The sequence below is a fragment of the Podarcis gaigeae genome (assembly GCF_964106915.1).
Source record: "Podarcis gaigeae genome assembly, chromosome: 3".
Taxonomy (NCBI): domain Eukaryota; kingdom Metazoa; phylum Chordata; class Lepidosauria; order Squamata; family Lacertidae; genus Podarcis; species Podarcis gaigeae.
This window is the reverse complement of record NC_139680.1, coordinates 17184866-17209987: the sequence shown is the minus strand read 5'-3', so window position 1 is coordinate 17209987 and position 25122 is coordinate 17184866. Positions and strand designations below refer to the sequence as shown.

At 45.4% G+C, this 25122-nt stretch overlaps 1 protein-coding gene across 1 annotated transcript; it reads left to right on the top strand.

The window, feature by feature from the left end:
• On the top strand, nt 1-24358 carry BFSP1 (beaded filament structural protein 1). Its single transcript, XM_083730322.1, has 8 exons — nt 1-520; nt 2612-2672; nt 11894-11989; nt 12550-12642; nt 14813-14920; nt 18629-18849; nt 20291-20376; nt 22259-24358. The coding sequence occupies exons 1-8, from the start codon at nt 150-152 to the stop codon at nt 23218-23220; spliced, it is 1998 nt and encodes a 665-aa protein (XP_083586448.1). The 5' UTR covers nt 1-149; the 3' UTR covers nt 23221-24358.
• The last annotated feature ends 764 nt before the right edge of the window (nt 24359-25122 follow it).

The window sequence follows — 25122 nt, the reverse complement described above, 5'->3', positions numbered from 1 at the left end:
AGGTCAGTCCTCGAATGTTGTGGCGGGAGAGCTGAGCTCATCCCCTTCCTTTCCATTCCCAGTCCAAGAAACATCGCGCCGTCAAACTGGAGAGAGAAAGGGACTGGCAAAGGGTATCTCTGGGCCCGCACACATCCCCCCAGGCTGCCATGTACAGGAGCAGCTACCTGCGCGAAGTTCGCAAGGAGAAGTATGAGAGGTCAGATGCTTTCGAAGAGCTGCCCCAGTCACCCGAGTTTGGCAGCTTCGCCCAAGCTCAGGGCCTGGAGAACCTGCAAGAACTCAACGAGCGCTTTGCCAACTACATCAACCGGGCCCGGGTCCTCGAGCAGCGCAACGCCATCTTCCGCAAGCAGCTTGAGACCTTTCAGCGCATGGATGAGCTGGCTGGGCTGGAAGAGGCTTTTGCAGCTCAGATCGACCTCAACCGCCAGCGGGTTCGCGAACTGGCCTCTGACAGAGCTAAGTTGGAGCGGGAGGAGAAAGATGCTCAGCGTATGCTGGATGAGTTCCGTAACAAGTAAGTTGGCTGTGGGCGAGAACACCGTGACGGAAACCAGAGTGCATGGAAACGGACGCGGGTGGCGCTGTGGTCTAAACCACTGAGCCTCTTGGGCTTGCCAATCAGAAGGTTGGCGGTTCGAATCCCCACCACAGGATGAGCTCCCGTTGCTTTGTCCTAGCTTCTGCCAACCTAGCAGTTCAAAAGCACACCAGTCCAAGTAGATAAATAGTTACCACTGCGGGGGGAAGGTAAACAGCATTTCCGTATGCTCTGGTGTTCCGTTGTGCCAGAAGCGGTTTAGTCATGCTGGCCACATGACCTGGAACTCTCTCTGTGGACAAACACTGGCTCCCTCGGCCTGAAAGCAAGATAAGTGCCGCAACCCCATAGTCGCCTTTGACTGGACCTAACTGTCCAGGGGTCCTCTACCTTTACCTTTATAGAATAATGTGGTTGGAACCGGTTGCAATGCAGCCATCACAGCTAAAGAATCCCTGACAGATGGCCATCCAACCTTTGCTTTAAAAACTTTAATGAGGGTTATTCTTAACGTTTAGTTGGAATTTCCTTGCTTGCTATTTGAATACATTGATTCAAATGCTACCCTCTGTATTGGAGGCATAGATAAGGCTGCCTGTAGTTTTTGAAGAGAAGTAAACACACACACACACACACACACACAGTAATCACTAGGTGGTGCCTGTGCATGTATTCATTTGGTGCTTGGCTACAGTCTTGGCTACAGAACCAATAGAGCCTCAGTTAGCATGTGGCTTAGTTTAGTTAGCATGTGGCTTAGATTATGAGGATAGAAATGGAGATGAGGTGGACCATGTTCACCACCTTGAGCTCGTTGGAGCAAAGGTGGCTTAGAAATGCAATGAACAAACAAATGAATAATAAACCCACTAGATGAATTGTTGGGGACCTGGTTCTGCAGGTTTAGAAGCCCCACTCAGCACTTGACATTGATCAGTGGGTAGCAGAACCCCAAGGACTGTCGCATCGAGAGTGCACGCCGTACGACAGTGTATCATTATTTTCAAGAAATAAATACCTTTCACAACTTAGCGATCTTTAGGATGCCTTTATGGCAGGACTGGCAACACTTTTTCAGCAGTGCAACAGATGTGCCCCCCCCCCCCACTGCTCATGGTGTCGCATTCCAGCCAGGCAAAAGCCAATGTTTTCTAACCCCCACCCCCGGCCAGATTGAGAAGTCGGAGGGCCACATTCAGTCCTTGATCCTGAGGTTCCCTATCCCTATTTTATGAAGTATTTTGTTTCCAACATGGGGGCGGGCAGCAATTTGAGAATGAGTTATTGACAGTTAATGGCCTTTTAGGCTTCCCCCACGTGAATAGGAGTTCATTTTTTGAATAATAAGAATTATATGTCACCGGGGGAGGGGGGGATCAGGATTTTAGAGATCCTTAGGTGGGGCATGAACAAAAGCAGCTTGGGAACCACTGGTCTACAGCAACAGTTGCCAGTTGATAATCTCAATCTTGCCTCCTGACACACATAAAATTGCCCTTCTTTCTTTTATGTTCTTTCATCCTGTTCCCCCCCCCCCTCTTATCAGTGGCGTAGCGTGGGGGGTGCAGGGGGGGCCGGCCGCACCGGGCACAACATCTTGGGGTTAGGGGGCGCAAATCCACGGGTTAGGGAGCGCAAATCCACGGGTTAGGGGGCGCAAATTACTTGCCCTGCCCCGGGTGCTGACAACTCACGCTACGCCACTGCCTCTTATGTACCTCACTGAAAACAAAGACTGGATTTTCAATTGATCCACAGAAGTCCATGACAACGGACTAAATAACTGATAAAAAGATAACAAACTAATAGCAGGGGTATAACAATTATTAGAAACACTGCCCCCCACTATAATATTATACCTGGTTTTCAAAACGTTTTTGTTCTATCTTGTAATTTCTGTTATCAATTTTTTTTCATCGTTATAAATGACGAATTATGACAAATTGTTTGTTTCTGCCATTATTCACTTTTACCTGGAAACAAAAAAACAGCACATTGAGCCACTTACCCATTTGTTTTATTATCTTTATTATTTACATTTTCCTTTTTGCTTCTCTTTTCCCGTAGATATAAAAATGAATGTGAGTATCAGCAGATGTTGAAAACTACTCTTGAACGACTTAATAAGGTAAGTTCACAATATCAAAGGCTATCTGCTTCCCCTCAGCCAATGTTTCTTTCATCTGGTGTTCCTTGTTAGCAACCATGTCATGGGCACTGTTCAATAGCTGCCAGCAAAAACCAGGCAGTCACATGGCACAGGTATCACCATTCTGAAGTTACTTGAGGTGTAACAAACTGCATTTTTCTAACAATATAGTGGTACCTCGGGTTGCATACGCTTCAGGTTACATACGCTGCATGTTACAGACTCCGCTAACCCAGAAATATTACCTCGGGTTAAGAACTTTGCTTCAGGATGGGAACAGAAATCGTGCAGCGGCGGCGCAGTGGCAGCAGGAGGCCCCACTAGCTAAAGTGGTGCTTCAGGTTAAGAACAGTTTCAGGTTAAGAACAGACCTCCAGAACGAATTAAGTTCTTAACCCGAGTTACCACTGTATTTAGTTTATTTATTTGAAAAATGCATAAACTGTCCTTTTTCCAAAAAAGGATTCTAGGGCAATGTGCATAATAATAATAATAATACAGAAACAAACTACCAACCAACAATACAGTACAACAAAAATAAGAGGAATAAACTCATTCAGTAACCTAATCTGAAAATATCATCCTTTAAAATGCTTCATCAAATCAAAAACTTCTAACCTGGTGCTGAAAAGAATACAAATCTGACCCTAGGTGCACCTCTCTCAAGAGGCTATTCCATATTTGGAGCCACCACAAAGACCCACCTAACTTTTGTACATACATTATGTACTTCTGTTCTGAATATGAAGCAGAATGACCTTATGGTCATAGTGCACCGTATGCTTGTTCAGAAGGAGGCGTTCCTTCAGTTACTGGGGCCTCAAGCCATTTTAAGCTTTAAAGGTAAGTGCCACACCTTGAATTGGGCTGGGTCATGAACAGAAAGCTAATGTAGTTCATCTGGAACTCATGTTTCAGCCCATCGTTCAGCCCGGACACTGAGGTCCAGCTTCAAGGGCCTTCTGGCAGTTCCCTCACTGCCAGAAGGGAGGTTACAGTGAACCAGGCAGAGGGCTTTCTCCGTAGTGGCACCCGCCGTGTGGAATGCCCTCCCATCAGATGTCAAGGAAATAAACAACAACATGACTCTTAGAAAACATCTGAAGGCAACCCTGTATTGGGAAGCTTTTTAATGTTTAATGTTTTATCGTTTTTTTAATATTCTGTTGGGAGCCACCCATATTATTATTATTATTATTATTATTATTATTATTATTATTATTCATGGCTCCATCTAGCTAAAGAAGCCAGAACTTTGGCAGCCAAATTCTGCACTAGTTGGAGTTTCCAGATGCTTTTCGGCCCCACATACAACACAATATAGGAATCCAACCTGGATTACTGTAGCCAGGTGGACTATTTCTACACAGGAAAGCATGCAGCTGATAAACCAATTAAAGCTGGCAGAAGATGCTCCAAGCCAAGATGCATCTTGGGTCCCTAGTGATAATGCCGAGTCTTAAATGCATTACCCGCAAGCTGGGCACCTCCTCCTTCAGAGGGAGCATCGGAAACCACTAACTCACAGGTTCCATCTTGTCGGGACAGTTTATGGGTCTTCGTCTATCCCATTGCCCAGATACTAAACTAAGGTCAATCGAAGAAGGACTTGTGGATCCCTCAAAAACAACCATGTAAGAACTGTGCAGGTATTATGAGGGCATGTTCATGTACACAGATAAGCAAACACACGCGCCTCCTTTAGAAAAGCATTGAATGAGCGCCTTCTGGGTATCTGGGTATCTGAAGGTTCAGAAGAAAGGAAAAACTCTGTAGCAGATTACATCACAGTCAAATCTGTACATCAGCCAGGGCCTGTAAAATACTTTATCAGGATTGTCTGTTTAAGGAAAGGACCCACTCTATATCTGTATAACACTAGGCTCTTGCACAAACCTAGTTTCCATGGCAAACACATAAAACCTCCTGAGAACAGATTCTTTTCAAATGAAATCTGAAATATGATTTTTTGGACAGGGGCGATAAGGTCTTGATACAGCAATGGACATAGCTGTAAAACATTGTTCTCCTTTGAGAAGAAATTCTAATATTAAAATAGCTGCTTTATCCTACTGGGCTATTTTCTTACTTATGGGCTGAAAAAAATGGACCCTATTCCCTATTTCGGATGGCTAATTTTTTGCTTTTCATGTTTATCTTCCGATTGATGCTTTAGAGTGCCTTTCCTACCTCTTTGGTAGATAGATGCTTCTTCAGTTTAATTGAAATAATTACCAGCATTCTGTCAATTATATTCTGATGTGTCACTCCCCTGATGTGTTGCCGCGTTCATAACCCGAAGGTTACGTATCCAGAGTGGTACGTAACTAGAGAGTCCACTGTATATATTATTATATTTTTAGCTTTTATGATACAAGTGCCTCTTTAAAAGAGGTGGCCCACAGCATGATTACCAACCACCTTCCTCTCTTGACAAACTGTTTCCATCTTAAAGAAAGTTTTCCACAGTCCAATCCCTCCTCCCCTTTGGCAATTTATGTGCACATAAAACTCTCTTGACTCATCAGCACTCCTCTGAACCCCGTCACCCAAATAGCTGCTATGAGCAGTGCTGCTGTCAGACGCAGAGGTGCGACGGGGTTGTTGCGCTGCGCAGGTGCCAACAGAGGGTAAAAGAAACATAACAATTAAATTGTGTATTGGACATGTGGCTGTGGCGACCAAGGGCTCATTTGCTTGCAGATGTAATTCAATCGAGGAAGTAAACACTTTCCTCTGACATAGGCTGACCTGTCACAAATTGTAAATATCAAATGGTTAATGCAATTCCCACGATGGCAGCTCGCAAGCAAGCCATTAGATGAAATTTGCTGCTAGAGAACATTTGTAGATCAGCCTGAATAAATATCAAAATTGCCCAAATGCATTTGTTCCCGGTGCATCTGCAAACACAAAAAGGAGTTGCACGGTTCAAATTAAAAATCAGTGGTACCAGCTCTTAGAAAGGGCAAAGCAATGAGCATATACGGTCACCTTTTTGAGAGGATGATCACAAACACCTGGCTTCATTCGTGCACACAAATAGGATGGAAGCCAGCCTTCCAGGTTTTTTCCCCTACCTGCGCATCATACGAAACAGGTGCAGAATAGGCACTAGAAGGACAGGATATAAATCTCTCTCTAGCTGAAATAAGCTGTTTATGTTTTTGCTTGCAAATGTTCAGCTCTTCTTAAGCTGTTTTTTTTCTTTTGAGAAAAAAATATACATTTTTACAAAGCAATTTGCCCTAAAGCAGCACAGTTTCCCCTAAAACAGTATGTTATTTTCACTAATATTTGGATTCCTCAATATGTGTGCATTTTTCTACTTGGCTGGATAACTGCATTGCAAAATAATTGTAAAGGCTAGCTGACTGGGTGTGTGAGTTTTGCTTGGTTTTGTTGTGCAATTTATCCTTTTGCTATATTTGAAGTACAACATCAAATTAATGGCCTTCTGTTAGCCAATATACTATTGAAATATGATTGATTGATTGATTGATTGATTGATTGATTGATTGATTGATTTAATTTATATACTGCCCTCTACCTGGAGGTCTCAGTATCTGGGCAATGGGATGGACAAAGACTCAAACTGTCCTGACAAGATGGAAGCACTGTGAGTTTGTGGTTTCCGATGCCCCCTCTGAAGGAGGAGGTGCCCAGCTTGGGGATGCTTTAAGACTTGGCGTTATCACTAGAGACCCAAGAGGCCTCAGTGGCTTCTACCAGCTTCACTTGGTGTTTTGTACTCAACGATTTTTAAATACAACGAACTTAATTTTGCTGAAGGTCGAAATTCAGACATTTGTTGCATTTTACCATATTTTTCGCTCTATAACACGCACCTGACCATAACACGCACATTGTTTTTAGAGGAGGAAAACAAGGGGAAAAACATTCTGAATGAAACAGTGGATGTATCATTTTTGGGCTTCATGCTGTGGCCACAGACATGTGATCTGATGGTGAATTTGGGGTGACCCAATGCAAAAATCCTGAGAATTCCTGTGGATCCATGCTTTGTAACCACGTTTTTGCACCATTGCAGCCCCAGGCAACAGTGGGTGCGTGATTTTTTTGGTGCAGGCTGTAGCCATGGACATGCTATGTGATTTGATGGTGAATTTGGGGTGACCCAATGCAAAGATCCTGAGAATCCCTGTGGATCCATGCTTTTTAACCACATTTTTGCACCATTGAAGCCCCAGACAACAGTGGGTGTGTGATTTTTTTGGTGCAGGCTGTAGCCATGGACATGCTATGTGATCTGATGGTGAATTTGGGGTGACCCAATGCAAAGATCCTGAGGATCCATGTGGATCCATGCTTTTTAACCACGTTTTTGCACCATTAGAGCCCCAGGCAACAGTGGGTGCGTGATTTTGGGGGGGCAGGCTGTAGCCATGGACATGCTATGTGATCTGATGGTGAATTTGGGGTGACCCAATGCAAAGATGAGGGACGCAGGTGGCGCTGTGGGTTAAAGCCTCAGCGCCTAGGACTTGCCGATCGAAAGGTCGGCGGTTCGAATCCCTGCGGTGGGGTGCGCTCCCGCTGCTCGGTCCCAGCGCCTGCCAACCTAGCAGTTCGAAAGCACCTCCGGGTGCAAGTAGATAAATAGGGACCGCTTACCAGCGGGAAGGTAAACGGCGTTTCCGTGTGCGGCTCTGGCTCGCCAGATGCAGCTTTGTCACGCTGGCCACGTTACCCGGAAGTGTCTTCGGACAGCGCTGGCCCCTGGCCTCTTGAGTGAGATGGGCGCACAACCCCAGAGTCTGTCAAGACTGGCCCGTACGGGCAGGGGTACCTTTACCTTTTAATGCAAAGATCCTGAGGATCCATGTGGATCTATGCTTTGTAACCACATTTTAAGTTGGGAGCGAAGGAAAAACAAAGAAGGGACATGAGAGGGGTGTGCAGAGAAGCAGGTGGCTAAGAATGCAGGAGAGGGATTTAACGGAGGGAGGAAAGAAAGGCAAAAGTTTCCCCCCACCCAAGCCAGCCATATCTCTCTCTCCCTCTCCCTCCCCCTCCCCCCTCTCTCTCCCCCAGCAGCACCAGAGCACAGAGAGGAATTCCCCTCTGCTTGCCTGGAGGGGAGGGGCTTTCCCTGCTCTTTGTTCCGTTTGAGCAAACACAGCAACGAAACAGAGGAGGGTGGGCAGTAAGACCCTGAGGCAGAATGCAGGAAAGCAGCCACTTCCTCTTTTCAAGTTTCCCTTCTAGGAGACGCGCGATTTGATTTTTGCCTGCTTTTTCGGCTCCAGGGACCACACATTCGCTCTATAACACGCACAGACATTTCCCCTTCCTTTTTAGGAGAAAAAATCTGCGGGTTATAGAGGGAAAAATACGGTAATTGGCTACACCGCATGCAATGAGACACCATTTAATCACATCCATCACCTTTAGACTGGTGTATTAAGACTTTGAAGACCAGAGGTTGCAGCGGATTGTCCACAGAAGAGCTGAAAGTGTTTTGCTTGGCTAGTTTTTTTCTGAGAATGTGGACTGGAACCAGTATCCCGAGGGATGTACCTGAGTAGATTCAGAAATCAGGACTTGCCAATGAAACCAAGCATTAATCAACAGCTCTGCAAACCTGTCAGGTTCCTGTCTTGTATCTACCACTTATGGGAAAGAATGCTGATTAATCACTTGCTGAAATCACCTTCTAGGACTAGGAGTCTGGGGAAAGTATTGCACAGAAACAATAATGCAAAGGGTTGGGGGAGGGGGAGAGACTCATGGGCCAATCTACTCTAGTCATGCTCAACTTCTCACAGGTCTGTGCACTCCTGCACAGCAAGGATCAATGTATGGGGTGGCACAGCTGGCTACAGTGACAAGGGAGACCCAGACTCCCCCTGAATCTTGCAAGACCTTGCTTGCTCTTGTTTTCGCCTTGTAGGATCTTGGGGAGAAGATGGAGCATCAGCCTTAAAAGGGTCTTGATGTTCACCAAACTAGGCCTTTGTTTCCCTCGATGAGCTTGCAGGACCAGGCGTTTGGCTCCCCATATCTCAACTCATGCAAATAACAGACCAATAAGACTGGTTTTGGGATCAAAACAGGCCACAGCTTTATTGAATACAGACGAAAGAGGTTTGGCTTGGGCATGGGGCAATCTAAACACTTCTGGCCTGCCAGCCAGAAGTGACGCGTGGTCAATCCAGTTCTGAAGTCTTACATCAAATAGGGTGACCCCCGCAGGGACTGCTGTCTAGGGGAGTGCCTTTGGTCCTGGCCCCGCCAGGGCATGTGGACTTGGCCACTCCCCCTGAATCCCTTTAAGGGGATACCCCAGTGTTAGGAGGGGCAGGCAGAGACTACAACCTTCTCTCCATCCAAAACAAAGCAGTGCCCCAATGCCCAACCAGTTGTGACGATTGCCATGAGGTAGGCAAAACCACTGGGTCGGTGCCAGTTCGCCTGGTGGGCAAATTCCTATCCGGCCCCATAGAGAGTGGTGACCGACAGCAAAGTCATTGACTATCAGCTTAAACTGAAGGTGGGTGGGTGGGGAAACCCGGCGAAGGAACGAACAGGTAGTTCCCCAGGTGTGGGCAGCTTAAATGGGGCAAGAGGCGGATCTGAGGGAAGCCCCCTGGGCACAGCCCACATCCCCAGACTGCATCCCCATTTGCCAAAGCAGGGTGCAGGCTTTGATAGGTGGAGGGGGCTTAAGCCCTCACCGCCTATCAGGGAGGGCACTGCTGTTCCAGTTCTCTCGTTGGGGCCCCAGTGAAGCCTCTGATGCCCTGCAATGCTGCCACACTAAGAGGGGTGAGCAGACTTCCCCAGCAACCCTCACTTGGTTTAAAGTCTTTCCCTGAAGCTTTACGTGGTCTCTGGTTTCTCATGGCCGGAGTACACTTTGACTCTTCTTGATTGGCTCTTGGTTGTGAGGTGAGGTTGAGTAGTGTGAGATTCAAACATCCGGCAGGCTTCCCTATGCCTCTGGACTTTTCCCAGCTTCAAGCAGAGTATCGCAAACAGCGGTGTGTGCCTTGTGTGGGTGTAGAAATAACAGTCCATACACAGCTTCTTTCTAATCTAAGAAGCGGTTTATTTACAGCAGAGAAATAAATCACCCAGGAGGCATGATTGACTCCCTCGGAGCACAAAACAAAAGTGTTCTGTCTCACATAACAAAGAACAATCCTCGTATGTGAGACTACCCCCCAGTGGGCAGGATGCACTCTGAGCTATTAACACTGTAAGCTCTGGTTCTCCTCACAAGTAGGATACCCTTATGGGGTTCTGAGCTAATGCACCAGCACTTGGCCACAGCTTGGGCAGGTGGGGCCGAGCCTGCTGTCGTATATCTCAGGTTGCCAGCACATGGCCCTCACCACACTGGGTCCTCTCTGCTGGTCAACTCTCAAAGTCATTCCTCTGTAGGTGTGCTTGGATGCGTCCCCCCCCCCCAAACAGAACACCTAGGTTCGAAACAGAAAACAGACCTATGCTCTAATGCAATGCCAAGCCTACTTACCTCACTGCAACCAATGAAATTATGGCCTCTTTTATCTCAAGCATCTGTTTTGGTCTGATGGTTACCCAGCCCTTGTTTTGGGATCACCTTGATGCGCCTGCACCACAAATCACAAGCACTGAATCCAAATATATGTGAGTGCTTGCATTCTGATCCACATCACAAGATGCATGCGGCTAGATCGGTGGGTCTAGAATGAGTTTCGCTATGTGGCTACAGCTGAAGCTACTATCAGAGATGCTGTTGCTCTGTATGTGGCTTTATTTTGCTGTAAAGGGTGTTGGTTCATGAGAAGAAACAGGGAGGGAACCGCCCAAAGGCCCTCAAAGCTGGACCTCAAAGCTGAATGATGGGGGTGGAGACGCTCCTTCAGGTATACAGGACCGAGGCCATTTAGGGCTTTAAAGGTCAGCACCAACACTTTGAATTGTGCTTGGAAATGTACTGGGAGCCAATGTAGGTCTTTCAGGACCAGTGTTATATGGTCTCGGCGGACACTCCCAACCACCAGTCTAGCTGCCGCATTCTGGATTAATGGCAGTTTCTGGGTCACCTTCAAAGGTAGCCCCACATAGAGCACATTGCAGTAGTCCAAGCGGGAGATAAGCAAAGCATGCACCACTCTGACGAGACAGTCTGTGGGCAGGTAGGGTCTCAGCCTGCATACCAGATGGAGCTGGTAGACAGCTGCCCTGGACACAGAATTGACCTGTGCCTCCATGGACAGCTGTGAGTCCAAAATGACTCCTAGGTTGCACACCTGGTCCTACAGGGGCAGTTACCCCATTCAGGACCAGGGAGTCCTCTACACCTGTCTGCTCCCTGTTTTCAAAAACAGTACTTCTGTCTTGTCAGGATTCAACCTTAATGTGTTAGCCACCATCCATCCTCCAACCGCCTCCAGACAGGACCTTCACCACCTTCACTGGTTCTGATTTAAAATAAAGGTAGAGCTGGGTATCATCCACATACTGATGAACACCCAGCCCAAACCCCCTGATGATCTCTCCCAGCAGCTTCATATAGATGTTCATATAGTGCCAGTGGGCTGATGAGCTCAGTGTTTTGCTGCTGATTCATATCTCAAAAAGTCATAGAAAAGAATGCAGAAGTGTTGAGCAAATGGCTGGTCGCTGGCTTAGAATGTTCTGGTTGTGGTCTGTATTAATCTCATTTGCTCACAGTGCAGATAACAAGGCCCAGAGCAAAAGCCCATGCTAAGTTTTTATCTTTATCATTCCTGGCACATCAGCAGACCTGGCCAGTTCTGCATTCCATGATATAATGGAAAGAGCAAGCATCTACACATTTTTGAACAGCACAGCAGACGCTTTGGATTAGTTTATTGGGCCATGTCACAAAAGCAGTTCTCTTTGAATGGCTCCCCATCACATGTCCTTGCCAGGAATGTCACTGTTTTTCAACCCCTAAATATGGTGGTTCTGTCTGACCACTGGCAGCTGAGCATTTGAGGCAGATAGCACATCTTGGGCCAATGTTTGCTGTATGTGATTGGCTGTGCATGTGTAAAACTGGAACAGTCATTGATGGGTTGATTTTACTTACACACAACTGTGCCCAAAGCGGTTCACAGCAAACATTCAAAACATTAAAACAGGGAACACGGGAAATATAAATATACAAAATACAGAACGTGTCGGTAAAGTCAAAATAACAAAAAGAAATGCTTTTATTACAGGAAGCCGATGAAGCTTTGTTGTGTAATCTGGAACTACAGATTGAATCACAGTTCTTGCAGGATGATGTTAATGCTGCAAAGGACAGATACAAAAAGGTAATTTCTGTGAACCAACAGGGGAGCTTTGATTTCTTCTTAGTTTTCTTTGCTTGCCTAGAAGTGTAGACAACAGAGAGTAGGCTCTTGACCTCTGGCTCACAAGGGACCTTCAGCCAATGAACAAAGTTCCATCTCCCATTTTCTTCCCCCTTTGGCACCTTCATAGCAGATTAAAAGCCATAGTGGGATGATATAGTGGAAGTTGATCTACCTTCTGGTGCTACAGAGCTGTGGCTATGAACAGAAAATCTTGGGGAAGAAATCCTAGTGGGGGGACCCCAAAACAAGCCAATGGGGACTATGAATGGTCAGTGGCCAAAGAAAGCAAGATGACTGTTGAAGGAGGGGAGTAGAAAACCAGAAGGATGGATCTCTGAACAGGAGGTATTCCACAGTGCAATGTTTTGTTGCAGGTCTCACTTGTCTAGAACAATTCCTTATTTACCTAGGATGGATCTACACACGGGGGGGGGGGGGATTGAGTTGAGAGGGGAGTCCCTCGAATGGAGATCCTGCCTTTGATTCTTTCAAACGTAAATCATTTTGCTCTGCCACAGAACCTCATGGAAATACAGACCTACGTCAGTATTTTACAGCAAATCATGCAAACGACTCCTCGCGTATCCACCATCACAGCTGGAGCCAGCGAGGTAAGTGTTTTATTTCATCTACAATGTTTGTGGTGAAGGATCCAATTTTCAAATAGTAGTAAAAGGGTAAAAGCAAAATGGAGTGATTGAGGATTGGTGAAGCAACGTGGTGAAGAATACATGGGTATTCTTGGCAGGCAACCATTGCACAGCAGTATATTGCTGTTCTTTTTAAAATAAATTTTATTTTTGCATTTTCTGTTTTACATAAAATAATGAATTAAATACATCAACATATAATCCCTTTTGACTCCCCCACCCCCAGTTGTGGATCTTAATGTAATGATTTTCCCTTCTGCATCTCTTTCATAACTCTGTTTTTATAAATCCTTTGTCAACCCAGAGCTCAAATTTTCACTACAAGTTTTCCGTCAACCCTAACAATGTATGCAATTGTTTACAATAGCATTTTCAAACAAATTATAGACTTTCCCCATTCTTTATTAACGACCTCCTCTTCCTGGTTTCTCATCCTGTACATTTTGCCATCTCGGCATAATTCATCAATTCTGTCTGCCATTCTTCTTTAGTCGGAGTTGTACCATCTTTCCATTTCTGCGCTAAGAGAGTCCATGTAGCCGTGGTCGCGTACATAAATAGTTTTGTCTGCTCCTTCAGGATCTCTGGTCCTACAATACCTAAAAGAAAAGCTTCTGGTTTGTTAAAATATTGTATATGTATATTGCTGTGCTTTGATCTCAGCGTTATCGTCTCTCCCTGCCCTCATCTCCCCTCTGAGTTGAGCTTGCAAACGGACAGCTTCCACCCAGTGGCGGAGAAAGGGTGTGTGGTGGGGGCGGTCCACCACAGGTGTCATCCCTGGGGGGGTGACATTGCTGCCCCACCCCCCTGGGACACTTGTCATGGGCGGCACCCCCGGGACACTAGCCCCACCCCACAGGGTGGCTAGCCACGCCCCCAGGTGCCAGAGCAGCTAGCTCCACTTCTCCTTCCACCATTTTGAGGAAGTGACACACAACCAATGTCTCCCAAACCACACCCACCAGCTTTTCCATACAAAAATCAGGTTGATGCAATCCACATGCCACACCTATGAACATATTGGGGATCCGTCTGGATCATTTACAAAAGTTGGATTTTTTTGTGGTAGAAGAAGAAGAAGTGGTGCGTGTGTACACTATTCTGAAACACGAGCTGCATAATGGCAACGTTGTGTGGCGGCATGCAAAAAAATCAAATTCAAATTCAAAAGAACGACAAGACGGAAATGGCAAATGGCAAGCTTGGAAAGGCCAAAAGCTTGCATTACTTGGCTTCATCTACTGTTGGCCTCTCTGCCTTCCACCTTATGAGTCTGAAGGGACGTTCGCCACCCCTGACGTTCGCCATGACAGAATGTTGGAGATCATAGCCAAACAACTTCTTGTAGGGATGGATCAATTATCTGAAGCAAGGGTTCTCAGATATGTGAACGCCCTTGCTCAAATTATGAGGCCTCTCTTATGCTGAGTGACCCATCTGCCACAGGGAAGGAATTTTTGGCTTATTTATTTGTATTCCCCCTTTTCTCCAAGGAGTTCAAGATGGTGCATGTGGTTCTCCCTCTTTCTGCTTCATCCTCACAGCAACCTTGTGAGGTAGGTTAGGCTGAGAGACAGTGACTGGTCCAGGCCACCCTGTGAGTTTCATGGCTGTGTGGGGACCAGAACCCCTGTCTCCCAGGTCAGTCTGTCCAGCACTCAAATCACTGCAAGTGAGTAGCAGCGAAGGAGGAGTTGTGGCATTTTCTTTTTTCTTTTTCTTTTTTCCCCAAGACATTGTCAATCAGTCAAATATCCCTCCTAGGTTTCCCAAGGGATGGATACAAATGACTGGAAATAATGCAGTTCCGTGCATCTAAATATGTATTTCCGTGAAATCAACCTAGTTCTGTTTCACTTTCCAAGAGCTGCCCTTTGAAATCCTGTCAATATTTCTTGCTTGTACATTAATGGTCTTTTGCTATTCATCATTTCACCACAATGTGTATCCCTTCAAATCAAGTGCAATTTCTGAAAACTGCATGACTTTGATAGCATTCCTGCTGGAAGCACTTGGCCTAGTTGTGCTTTTTTCATGTCCCTTTCCATGCATAATCAGATTTTCGGTGCTACTTGCACACAATCTGATTCCCCCCGCGCAACCCTCCCTCTTTCTGCTTTCATCTTAGGAGAAGCTGATAACTGAGAGGAGGATACCGATTCTTCAAAGCCAGTTAGAAGAATACAAGAGCATCCTATGCCAGCTCCAGGCTCAGAAAATGAAACTGCAGACTGAGGTACTTCCCCCGAAAAATACAGTTGTTTTAGGCCTGTGTACACACTCCTGTTTAAACCACTGAGCCTCTTGGGCTTGCAGATCAGAAGGTCGGCGGTTCAAATCCCCACAATGGGGTGAGCTCCCTTTGCTCTGTCCCAGCTTCTGCCAACCTAGCAGTTCGAAAGCATACCAGTGCAAGTAGATAAATAGGTACCACTATGGCAGGAAGGAAAATGCCGTTTTAGTGCACTCTGGCTTCCATTACGGTGTTCTGTTGTGCCAGAAGCAGTTTAGTGATGCTGGCCACATGACCTGGAAAGCTGTTTGTGGACAAACGCCGGATCCCTCGGCCTGAAAGCAAGATGAGCGCCGCACCCCATAGTCGCTTTCTACTGGACTTAACTGTCCAGGAGTCCTTTACCTTTTTACCTACACACTCCTGTTTACTCTGCATCCAATATGCTCCAAAACTGTTTTGGGAACCTGTGTACACATGCTGTTAGCCACAACAAACCATGTCTATCCTGTGGTTTCTTATGAAATACTGTGTTTTCATGCATTCCCCCGCCCCCAAGCTAGCTTTGATTCAAGCCAATAATTTGCACACCATCTAGGATAATTCTGCATCAGTTTGCAAGCTGACAGTTTGGTTGTGTTTGACATTTTAACACAGTTGCCATCACAGGCAAGAGTTAAAGAGCTAAATTCACAGGATTTTTCCAGGAAGATTTTTTGACCCAAAGCCCGGTGACATTCTCATCAAAGAGAGATGGGAGGTATAATAAAATTTTAACTTCTCCAGCCTCTGTCAGGAGTGCGCTTGTTCAGAACTGTACTTGGTCCACAGTGTGGATGAATGAGTTCAGTATCTTTAGTCAAGGCCCCAGTGGAACAATCTACCAAAGTCAATAGCTAATACGGGGTCAGGGGAAAATTATCATGTCAAGTGATACATTATTCCTTTCATCCTCCTCCCCACTTTCTCAGCAGATAAATGATCCTGCAAAATGGGGGGGGGGGGCGTATTCAGCCCAGCTTTAATGTGAAATGCTTTCAACACTTTGAAGCACTACACTAGTGGCCAAAATTGTGGAAACCTTCTGGGAAAAGTGTGTTTCTGAGGTTTGATGGCTCACAACACCACTTCTTTTTGGAGTAATACCATAAAATTATATATCAATGGAAACATAATTTAATGAAGAACGTAATGCAACTAAGTTTGTTCAGTTATCTTTATCCTATAAAAAGGAAACACAACTTGCATAGGTTGATATGCAGTAGCTTTTATTCAATCGAATGTAGCCAGTGAGTGTGAGTGTTTAGAGAGTACAGTGGTACCTCGGGTTGCATACGCTTCAGGTTACAGACTCCGTTAACCCAGAAATATTGCTTCAGGTTAAGAACTTTGCTTCAGGATGAGAACAGAAATTGTGCTCTGGCGGCGCAGCGGCAGCAGGAGGCCCCATTAGCTAAAGTGGTGCTTCAGGTTAAGAACAGTTTCAGGTTAAGTATGAACCTCCGGAACGAATTAAGTACTTAACCCGAGGTACCACTGTATATTAAAAAGTTAACTCATTTAGTTAGCTCATGCATTCATATCCAGTCAAACATATGCATTTGTTGCCACACATACATATATGTGCAAGGAAGGAAAACCTACAAGTGGTTCACTATCAGGGCAACTGGATTTAACCCAGTTCTCCCACTGGAGGGATGTAAAAACTGGAGTCCCCCAAGTATCTGTCCTGAGACCCTTGCTTCTTAACTTGCTCATAAATGATCTAGGGTTAGCAATGAGCAGTGAGGCAGCCAGGTTTGCTGATGATACCAAATTGTTCGTGACATTCAAAACAAAGAGGTACTGAATTGCAAGGAGCTCCAAATTGTTCTCTCCAAACTTGGTGAGCAGGTAATAAAATGCAAAAGACAATTCAATGTAAGCAAGTGTAAAGTGATGCAAAAAAACCCCAGACACCCCTCATTTCACACCCCACACCCCCTCATTTCACACATACATACAGTCACAGAGTCTGAATTGGTGGGGACTGACCAGCATAGCTGTCAACGTTTCCCTTTTTTAAAGGGGAAGTCCCTTATTCCAAATAGGATTCCTCACAAGAAAAGGGAAAAGTTGACAGCTATGCTGACCAGCAGTGAGTCTCGAGGGTCATATTGTATAGTCCGATGAATATACTTCCTCAGGGTGCAGCAGCTGCGAAAAAGGCAAATGCCATGCTAGGGATTGTTGGGAAATACCATATTTTTCACTCTATAAGACGCACTCCCCCCTCCTAAAAAGTGAGGGGAAATGTGTGTGTGTGTTATGGAGTGAATGCAGGCGGGAAGCTCTTCTCAGTACTCCCTTTCACAAGCCGCGTGGAGCGTGTGTGTGGCGCTTGTGGGCTTTTCCCTGAGGAGGGACTGACGGGCCATGTCAGTCCCTTCCCCCACCTCCCGAAAAAGCCCCCAAGAGCCGCACTCCCTTTAAAGAGCTGCGTGGAGCGTGTGTGCGGCTCTTGGGGGCTTTTCCCCGAGGAGGAAGAAGGGCAGCCCTTTAAAGAGCTGCACAGAGCTCCACGCGACTCATGAAATGGAGCACTGAGCAGAGCCTGGGATGCGTACAGGCTCTGCTCAGCGCTCCCTTTAAAGAATATTTTTTTTCTTGCATTCCCCCTCTAAAAACTAGGTGTGTCTTATGGTCAGGTGTGACTTATGGAGCGAAAAATACGGTAGATCAAAAATAAATGATGGCCACTAACTTGAATGGCTTGAAAAGAGGTTAAACAAATTGATAGGGCTATCAGTGGCTTTTTGCTAAGATGGCTGTGCTCTGCCTCCATCATGCTTTTCGTACACCAGTTTTGGGGGAATCACATGTGATTGTGCTCCCACTTGTGGTCTCCTCATTGGCATCCGGTTGACAACTATGAAAACCAAAAGTCAGGCTAGGTGGGCCACTGGCCTGATTTGGCAAGACTGTTCTTATGTTCTTATGAGCTATGAGGGTCCTTTGTTTTTCGTTTGTGGAGGGTGTTTTTTTTGGGGGGGTACCCAGCCTCATCCAGCTCTCCAAGTCTGGTGTTTGAAAACATATTCCAAGGTTTTAAGGAGGTACACCTTAAAGTGAAATTAAAGGTGATTTCATCTATAATGTACTCTTCAAGGCTACCTGAGTGGTGCCCATAGAACCTTTTTAAATAATAATAATAATAATAATAATAATAATAATAATAATAATAATAATAATAATGTGTTCTTGGAGCAATAAGAAAGGAATAAAATGTGTTCACATCAGGCAAAGTCTTTGCTTTTCAAGTGATTGATCGCCACCTGGTGGCAAATTTATATTCCACAAAAACGCTTTTTGGCGAAGGATTTTTGCTTCACCAGATTGTCACGTAACCTAATCTGCAAAATGCTTGCTTCCTCACCTGTCCGGGTCTCTGAAATTAACTTTAGTTTTTGCAGTCAGGTCAAATCACTGTGTTCTAGAGTTTGCTTTGTTAGCCGTGTTTTCATCAGAACGACAAGTGGCAAAGTTTTGCAACGAAACTCAAACATAACCTGTCTAGTGTAAATAGGCAAAGCACAGCCCCTGGCTTAAAGTCAGTGAACTTATGACTGAAACAGGCCGACAGTGACCAGCTGAGAGGGTACCAGTGCAAAGTTTTCCAGGGGATAAATGCTCAAAGTCCTCTCTTTCATTTCGATATTTTTTTTAAAACAGACAACAATGCTGGAACAGGCTATTAAAAATACCCAGGAAAGCTATGACGATGAGATTCAGTTGTACAATGAGCAGATCGACACTCTGAGAAAGGGCATTGAAGATGCTGAGAGGACCTTGGAAAAATACACCAGCGACTGCCGCCAGCTCTCCATTTATAAGCAGTCTCTGGAGAGTGAACTTGAGCGCTACAAACGTATTATTGAAAATGAAGAAAGCAGGTGAGAGATTTGGGGGGGGGGGGGGCGCTGGAGATGTTCATGGGTTCAGTGTATTGCTGTGTCTTTAAGAAGCCTCTTTCAAACCAACCAACAAACCAAAAACGACATTTGAAGTTTCCTATGAAATTGGTGGTACCTGGGTTAATATTAACACCAAAGCAGAACCGGTCCTGCTATTAGGCAGTGTTAGGCGGCTGCCTCATAGAGATGATGCAAAGAGCAATGGGCAGAGCTACATGTAGCATGTGCTTAAAAGGTAGAGGGACCCCTGACTGTCCAGTTGTGGACGACTCTGGAGTTTCAGCGCTCATCTCACTTTACTGGCTGAGGGAGCCGGCATACAGCTTCCGGGTCATGTGGCCAGCATGACTAAGCTGCTTCTGGCGAACTAGAGTAGCGCACGGAAACACCATTTACCTTCCCACTGGAGTGGTACCTATTTATCTACTTGCACTTTGACATGCTTTCGAACTGCTAGGTTGGCAGGCGCTGGGTAAAAGGTAAAGGACCCCTGGATGGTTAAGTCCAGTCAAAGACAACTATTGTGGTACTTATCTCCCTTTCAGGCCGAGGGATCTGGCATTTGTCCACAGACAGCTTTCTGGGTCATGTGGCCAGCATGACTAAACCGCTTCTGGCGCAATGGAACACAGTGACAGAGACCAGAGTGCACAGAAACGCCATTTACCTTACCTATATATCTACTTGCACTGGCGTGCTTTTGAACTGCTAGGTTGGCAGGAGCTGGGACCGAGCAACGGGAGCTCACCCCGTCGTGGGGATTCAAACCGCAAACCTTCTGATCGGCAAGCCCAAGAGGCTCAGTGATTTAGACCACAGCGCCACCCGCATCCCATGTGCTTTACCATTAACACATCCACAGACTCAAGTGAGTCTGCTTCCCTCAGGTGTGCAGTCAACTTCTGTGTGCAGGATGGTAATCCATGAGATCTATTCAAAATAAGTGAGGGTTGCCATATTTTGAAGAGAAAAAAAGAGGACACATTTGCGGATTTCTACTTTCAACTTTGGATTGCTATGCCGAAACTCTAATTTTACATACCCATGAAAAAGAGGATGTGTCTGGGGAAAAGAGGACATGGTGGCAACCCTAAAATAAGCAGGACTGCTTCTGTAACTCGTGAAATATTGCTGTGATGAAAGCATCCGCCTCTGTTTCTAATAATTCTAGCCAGCAAGGTGCTCAGGGAAGTGGGCATTGGAGAATGTGATGTCATAATACTCTCCATGTATTCAGCTTGAGGCAACACAAAAGAATAAAAATATCTTATTTGGAAGATGCCCATACATTATGCAGAGAAATAAAGATCCATAATTATGCAGATGTTGTACTTGTTTTGTTTGATTTGCATAGCCTTCATTCTTTTTCAATGCATTATTTCACAAGGCATTTATTGTAACTCGTTTCCCTCTGTTCCAGGTTGAATTCTGCCATTGTTGGAACCCCCGTGACACTATTTACACAAAGCTACAAAACCACACAGACCACAGCTCTTGGAAGGAAAGGTAATGACCTAAGGCTAGGATGGGGAAGGAATTAGATTCAGGTGCCTTTCAGGGCAAGCCTATTATTATTATTTAAGATTTATTTAAGATTTTCAGTTTTATACATTTCAATAATTTTAAAATCATTTTAACATTTCAAAACTCAACTTCCTTTCCCCTCTTTCTGCGGTTTTTAAAATTTGTTTTTAATATCTTCAACATATCCAGATTAACGTAATTTACTCATTTATTCATCTACTTTAAATATATACTCTTATATAAAGACTCTCCTCCCTGGAAGAGAGGGGAGTGGTTGTGGGTGGGAGCCTGAGCACCGCCCCTAGCAGGAGGCGTTAGCCCCCTGCCTCCACCTCACCTGGCTGGCACCCACGCCCCTCGGAAGGCATCCAACCAGGTGCCAAAGAGGGGGCATGTTCAGCAGCCTTTTGCTGCGGCGCCAGCCTCTCCCTGGCCTCATTCTTCATCGTCTTGCCGCGAGTCACCCACCCTCCACTCCCTTTGAGTTAGGGCTTAGGTTATTGGCCTTGCTATGGACCTTAGGTTGGTCGCCCTGGTTGCCCAGGGGGCCTGGTAGGAGTTTTTCCATTTGGCATTAGGCTTTTTGGTTTTTTCGCCTACCTCATAGCAATCGTCACAACTTTCGTGGTATTGGTGGGTAGGTTAGGCATTGGAATAATGTGTTGTGGTGTGTCGAAGTGCTAGGTGTGGCCATCGCCTATGCCTTCAATTTTTGGGTATTCCGTTAAAGGAATCTGGCGGTCGTGTATTCTGTCCGATGCCTGCTTGGCAGGAGGCCATGGCACGACCCTCGGTGACATCAGGGGAGAGCCTATAGTTGGATTAGCATCAACAGGCTCCACCTACTGGTGAATAAACCCACTTGTTTTAGAGATCCAATGCCTAAGCCAATACCTTTTCACTGCTGTAAAGTTGCGGCCCTTCCTTGCCCATTTATTCATCTACTTTAAATATATACTCTTATATAACTGCAGGCTATCACAATAATCCTGCCAATGTTCCTATCTGTTCACAGTTTATTTGTAAATATTCCATAAAACCACTTCCATTTTTTTATATAAAAAGTGTGTTATCTTGATTTCTTATTTTTTTTGGTAAGTTTCATCATTTCTGCATATTTTGTGTCCACTCTTCTTTTTTCTGGGACTTCTTCTTCTTTCCATTTTTGGGCAAGTAACATTCCTGCCGCTGTAGTCACATACATGACTAAATTTCTATACAGTTTGGGTGGTTCTGTTCCTATAATTTCCAAAGTCAGGGCAAACCTATTTAATGGAGTTACCCTCTCACAGTTCCCCAAATCTCTACCCCCTCACTGCACATTCATTAAACAAACTGCTGAGCATGACAATTGCCTTGGATTTTTATGTAAGTAGGAAGATGCATATTTATGTATAGTGCAATGAATGCTTTTGCTATTTGAAATGACGACTGAAAATTATTACGGCCTCAGGCCAGTATATCTGAAGGAGCGTCTCCACCCCCATTGTTCAGCCCAGACACTGAAGTCCAGCTCCGAGGGCCTTCTGGCGGTTCCCTCAATGCGCGTAATGAGGTTACAGGGAACCAAGCAGAGGACCTTTTCAGTAGTAGTAGCCTGTCTTGTGGAACACCCTCCCATCAGATGTCAAGGAAATAAACAACTATCTGACTTTTAGAAGACATCTGAAAGCAGCCCTGTTTAGGGAAGTTTTTCATGTCTGATGTTTTATCGTGTTTTTAATATTCTGTTGGGAGCCATCCAGAGTGGCTAGGGAAACCCAGCCAGATGGGCAGGGTATAAATAATAAATTATTATTATTATCTTCTGTTGGATCTCACACAATGGCTAAGTCCGTTTCCCCTCCTTTCCCCTTCTCCACAGACATTACGTTGGTTGCTCAAGACATCACCAGTGCAAAGACCAGACAAAGAAGTCTGCCGAAGAAGATCTCAAGGAGGAAGGAGATCACTGCTAAAGACCTTGCCAATGGTGCTCCATCGGAAAAAATGTATGACCGGCCTTTGGAAGGCCTTGATCATGATCAGCTGGATTTCAAGCATGAGGGATTAATGATCACACGTGAACACAGACAGGATGAAGTTGAAGACGTGGAGCAAGAGAGGGCTGCAGAGGATGTGCCTGATGGAGCACAGATAAGCAAAGCTTTTGATAAACTGTGCAACATAGTGAGAGAGAGGATCAGATGCTACCAGAGACCAGAACCCAAAAGCGACTTCTATACTAAAGGGCGGTATGTACTTGTCACCGGAGAGGGGAGTTATGATGACCCCTGCTTCTACTCTTCACCCATCCCTTCTGGAGGTGGAATCACTGTCTCTGACAGCGAAGGTACGATGCCCAGTGGAGGTGTTGCAGAACCAATATCAGAGCTACCAGAACCTCTTGAGAGCGATAAAGGTGAACTCAAAGCCCAAGAAACACAAGAGGGGCCCAAGATGCCGGAAGACCCGAAATATGAGTATAAACCAGAAGAAGACAAAGCAAAGGAAGATGTCTTTGAACAGTGGGGGAAGCCTGAAGGGAAACACGAAGAGCCAGCAAAACAGCCGGGGATCGAGGAACATGGGCCAATGACCCCAATGGGTCCGAGTGACCGAACTGAAGCTGGCGTATACATAGGCAAGGAGTATGGCAGGGCAGGTAGCCTCTCTTTCAAGGAGCTGAGCCCACCAAGCACCGTGAGTTACGAGAAAGTGGAAGTGGTGGAATCCATCGAGAAATTCTCGGACGACAAAATTCAGACGTACGAAGAAACCGCCATGATTGTGGAGACCATGATTGAGAAGACTAACAAGAAGAAGCAGGGAGACAAAAGCTCTTAATGAGCATCTCCGAAGCAGCCAGATTATCCAGCTGCCAGTCATTAATGTGGTGTGCTCCTCAAGGCTTCTTGCTCCATAAAGTTATCACTAATAAGGTCAATGGAACTATTCCAGAGTGAGTGGTTTTGAGGACTGTAGCCTAAAGGCTATATTTTGCTTGAGTTCTTCCCAACCTCTTTCCATCTTTGGATGGAACGATAAAAATAGTGGGTTTTGTTGCTTGGAATGAAGCTGGCTTGTCCGTTAACAGCAAAATATTGAATTACATTGCTACACTTCTGAGATCTTAAACCTGATTCATGAATTACCTGCTCTGGTGCCATCTGCTTAGAACAGACCCAATTATTAGCCATGGTGGTGAAACATGTACACTGCCAGTTGCACAATGACTTCTCATGCTAACCCTCAACAACAAGAATGGCTCTAACCACAGGAGAAGACAGACACACCACTGAATGCAAGGTGTGAACCCCAAACAACTGGGTCTATTTAACTACCACTGCCACCCAGGTCCTAAACAGTCATTTTGAATTTAGGTCTAGTACTTTTAATTTCAAGCCAAGTTGCCCCCAATTCAGTAAGGGAGAACTAACTATATCAAGATGGTTATAATCAAAATGTATAATCAAGGTGTCCACCTAGACTCCAGTGAAGTGGATAAATGCAAGGGATGCAGTGAGTCAAGCACAGCCTCTTCTATGGATGCCACCAGACTTCTGCAACTGATCTGCCCTGGGGCCAGTGTCCTCGGTGTCATGGCATCTGTGTGATTGTGTCAAATGTCATTATTGGAATCAATTAACTTCCCTACTGAAGTGTTTCTTGCGCCATACTGATATCTGTCTTTCTAATTATATGGTACTCCAGCTACGGACGATAGATGGGGACATGTAGCTGAGTTTCATTTAATAAATATTTTGCCTTCCATAGACAGTGTTTTTCAGAGGATGGGTGTTGACATTTAACCACAAAAGGCAGATATTTTTTTTTTTTGGGGGGGGGGGTTCATTGAAACTTATTAAAGCCACAACTAGGCTTCAAACGGCCTTTGTAAATGTTGTTAAGAGACACCTAAAATGTAATCACTGGATGTGGATAGAGATGTAATACATTCAGAGGAAGGGGACCAGGCTCCTCTTTTTTCTAGGAGAGGGGACCAGGCTCCTCTTTTTTCTAGGAGAGGGGCACTCAAATATTTTCATCTTTAACTAGATTTGGGGTATGTTTGTGTGTCATACAAACAAGACTAACTAGTATGTACATCAAAATAGACTCAGATAGACTCACAGCCCTGGTCCAGAGGTGTTCTCACACAATATTGACGATGATGCTCCCTCACTGAACAAAGAATTGATGCTATGAGCTGTGAAGGGAGAAGGGAACTTGGATTCAGTTCTTCTTCCTACCTCTTACGTGCCGAACACTTAGCATCAATGGACTGTTCAGCAGCAATGATGCAGGAACATCTCTTGCCTACAGGTGGGTACTAAATGTAGGATTCTTACCAGTGCAAGCATCATGAGTCAGTGCTTTAGGGAAGCTGCTGAGGTCCCAGTTCACCAAGAGGGGCCACTCCTGATCCAACATAACACAGCTGTAACAACTGGATTGCGCCGTGTAGCAGTGCAAGGATTAGGTTCCTATTTCTCTGTGTAATGGTGAAAGGATTGGGTCCTCCTGGCAGCTCAAGCAAACCTTGGGGGTCCACTCTGGCGTGGACACCGTGCCATGCTGCCACTTACAGCAGTGACTGCTTTTGAGTTTGAGTTGAGTTGAGTAGTTCAAAACAGCTTGTGTGTCCTCCGGATGTGTGAGGTGAAAGCTGAAGAGTCCTGTGCCTTGAGATAAGTTCTCACTAGAGGCAAAGTGCTGTGCACACCATTTGGGGTGAATTATGGGGCA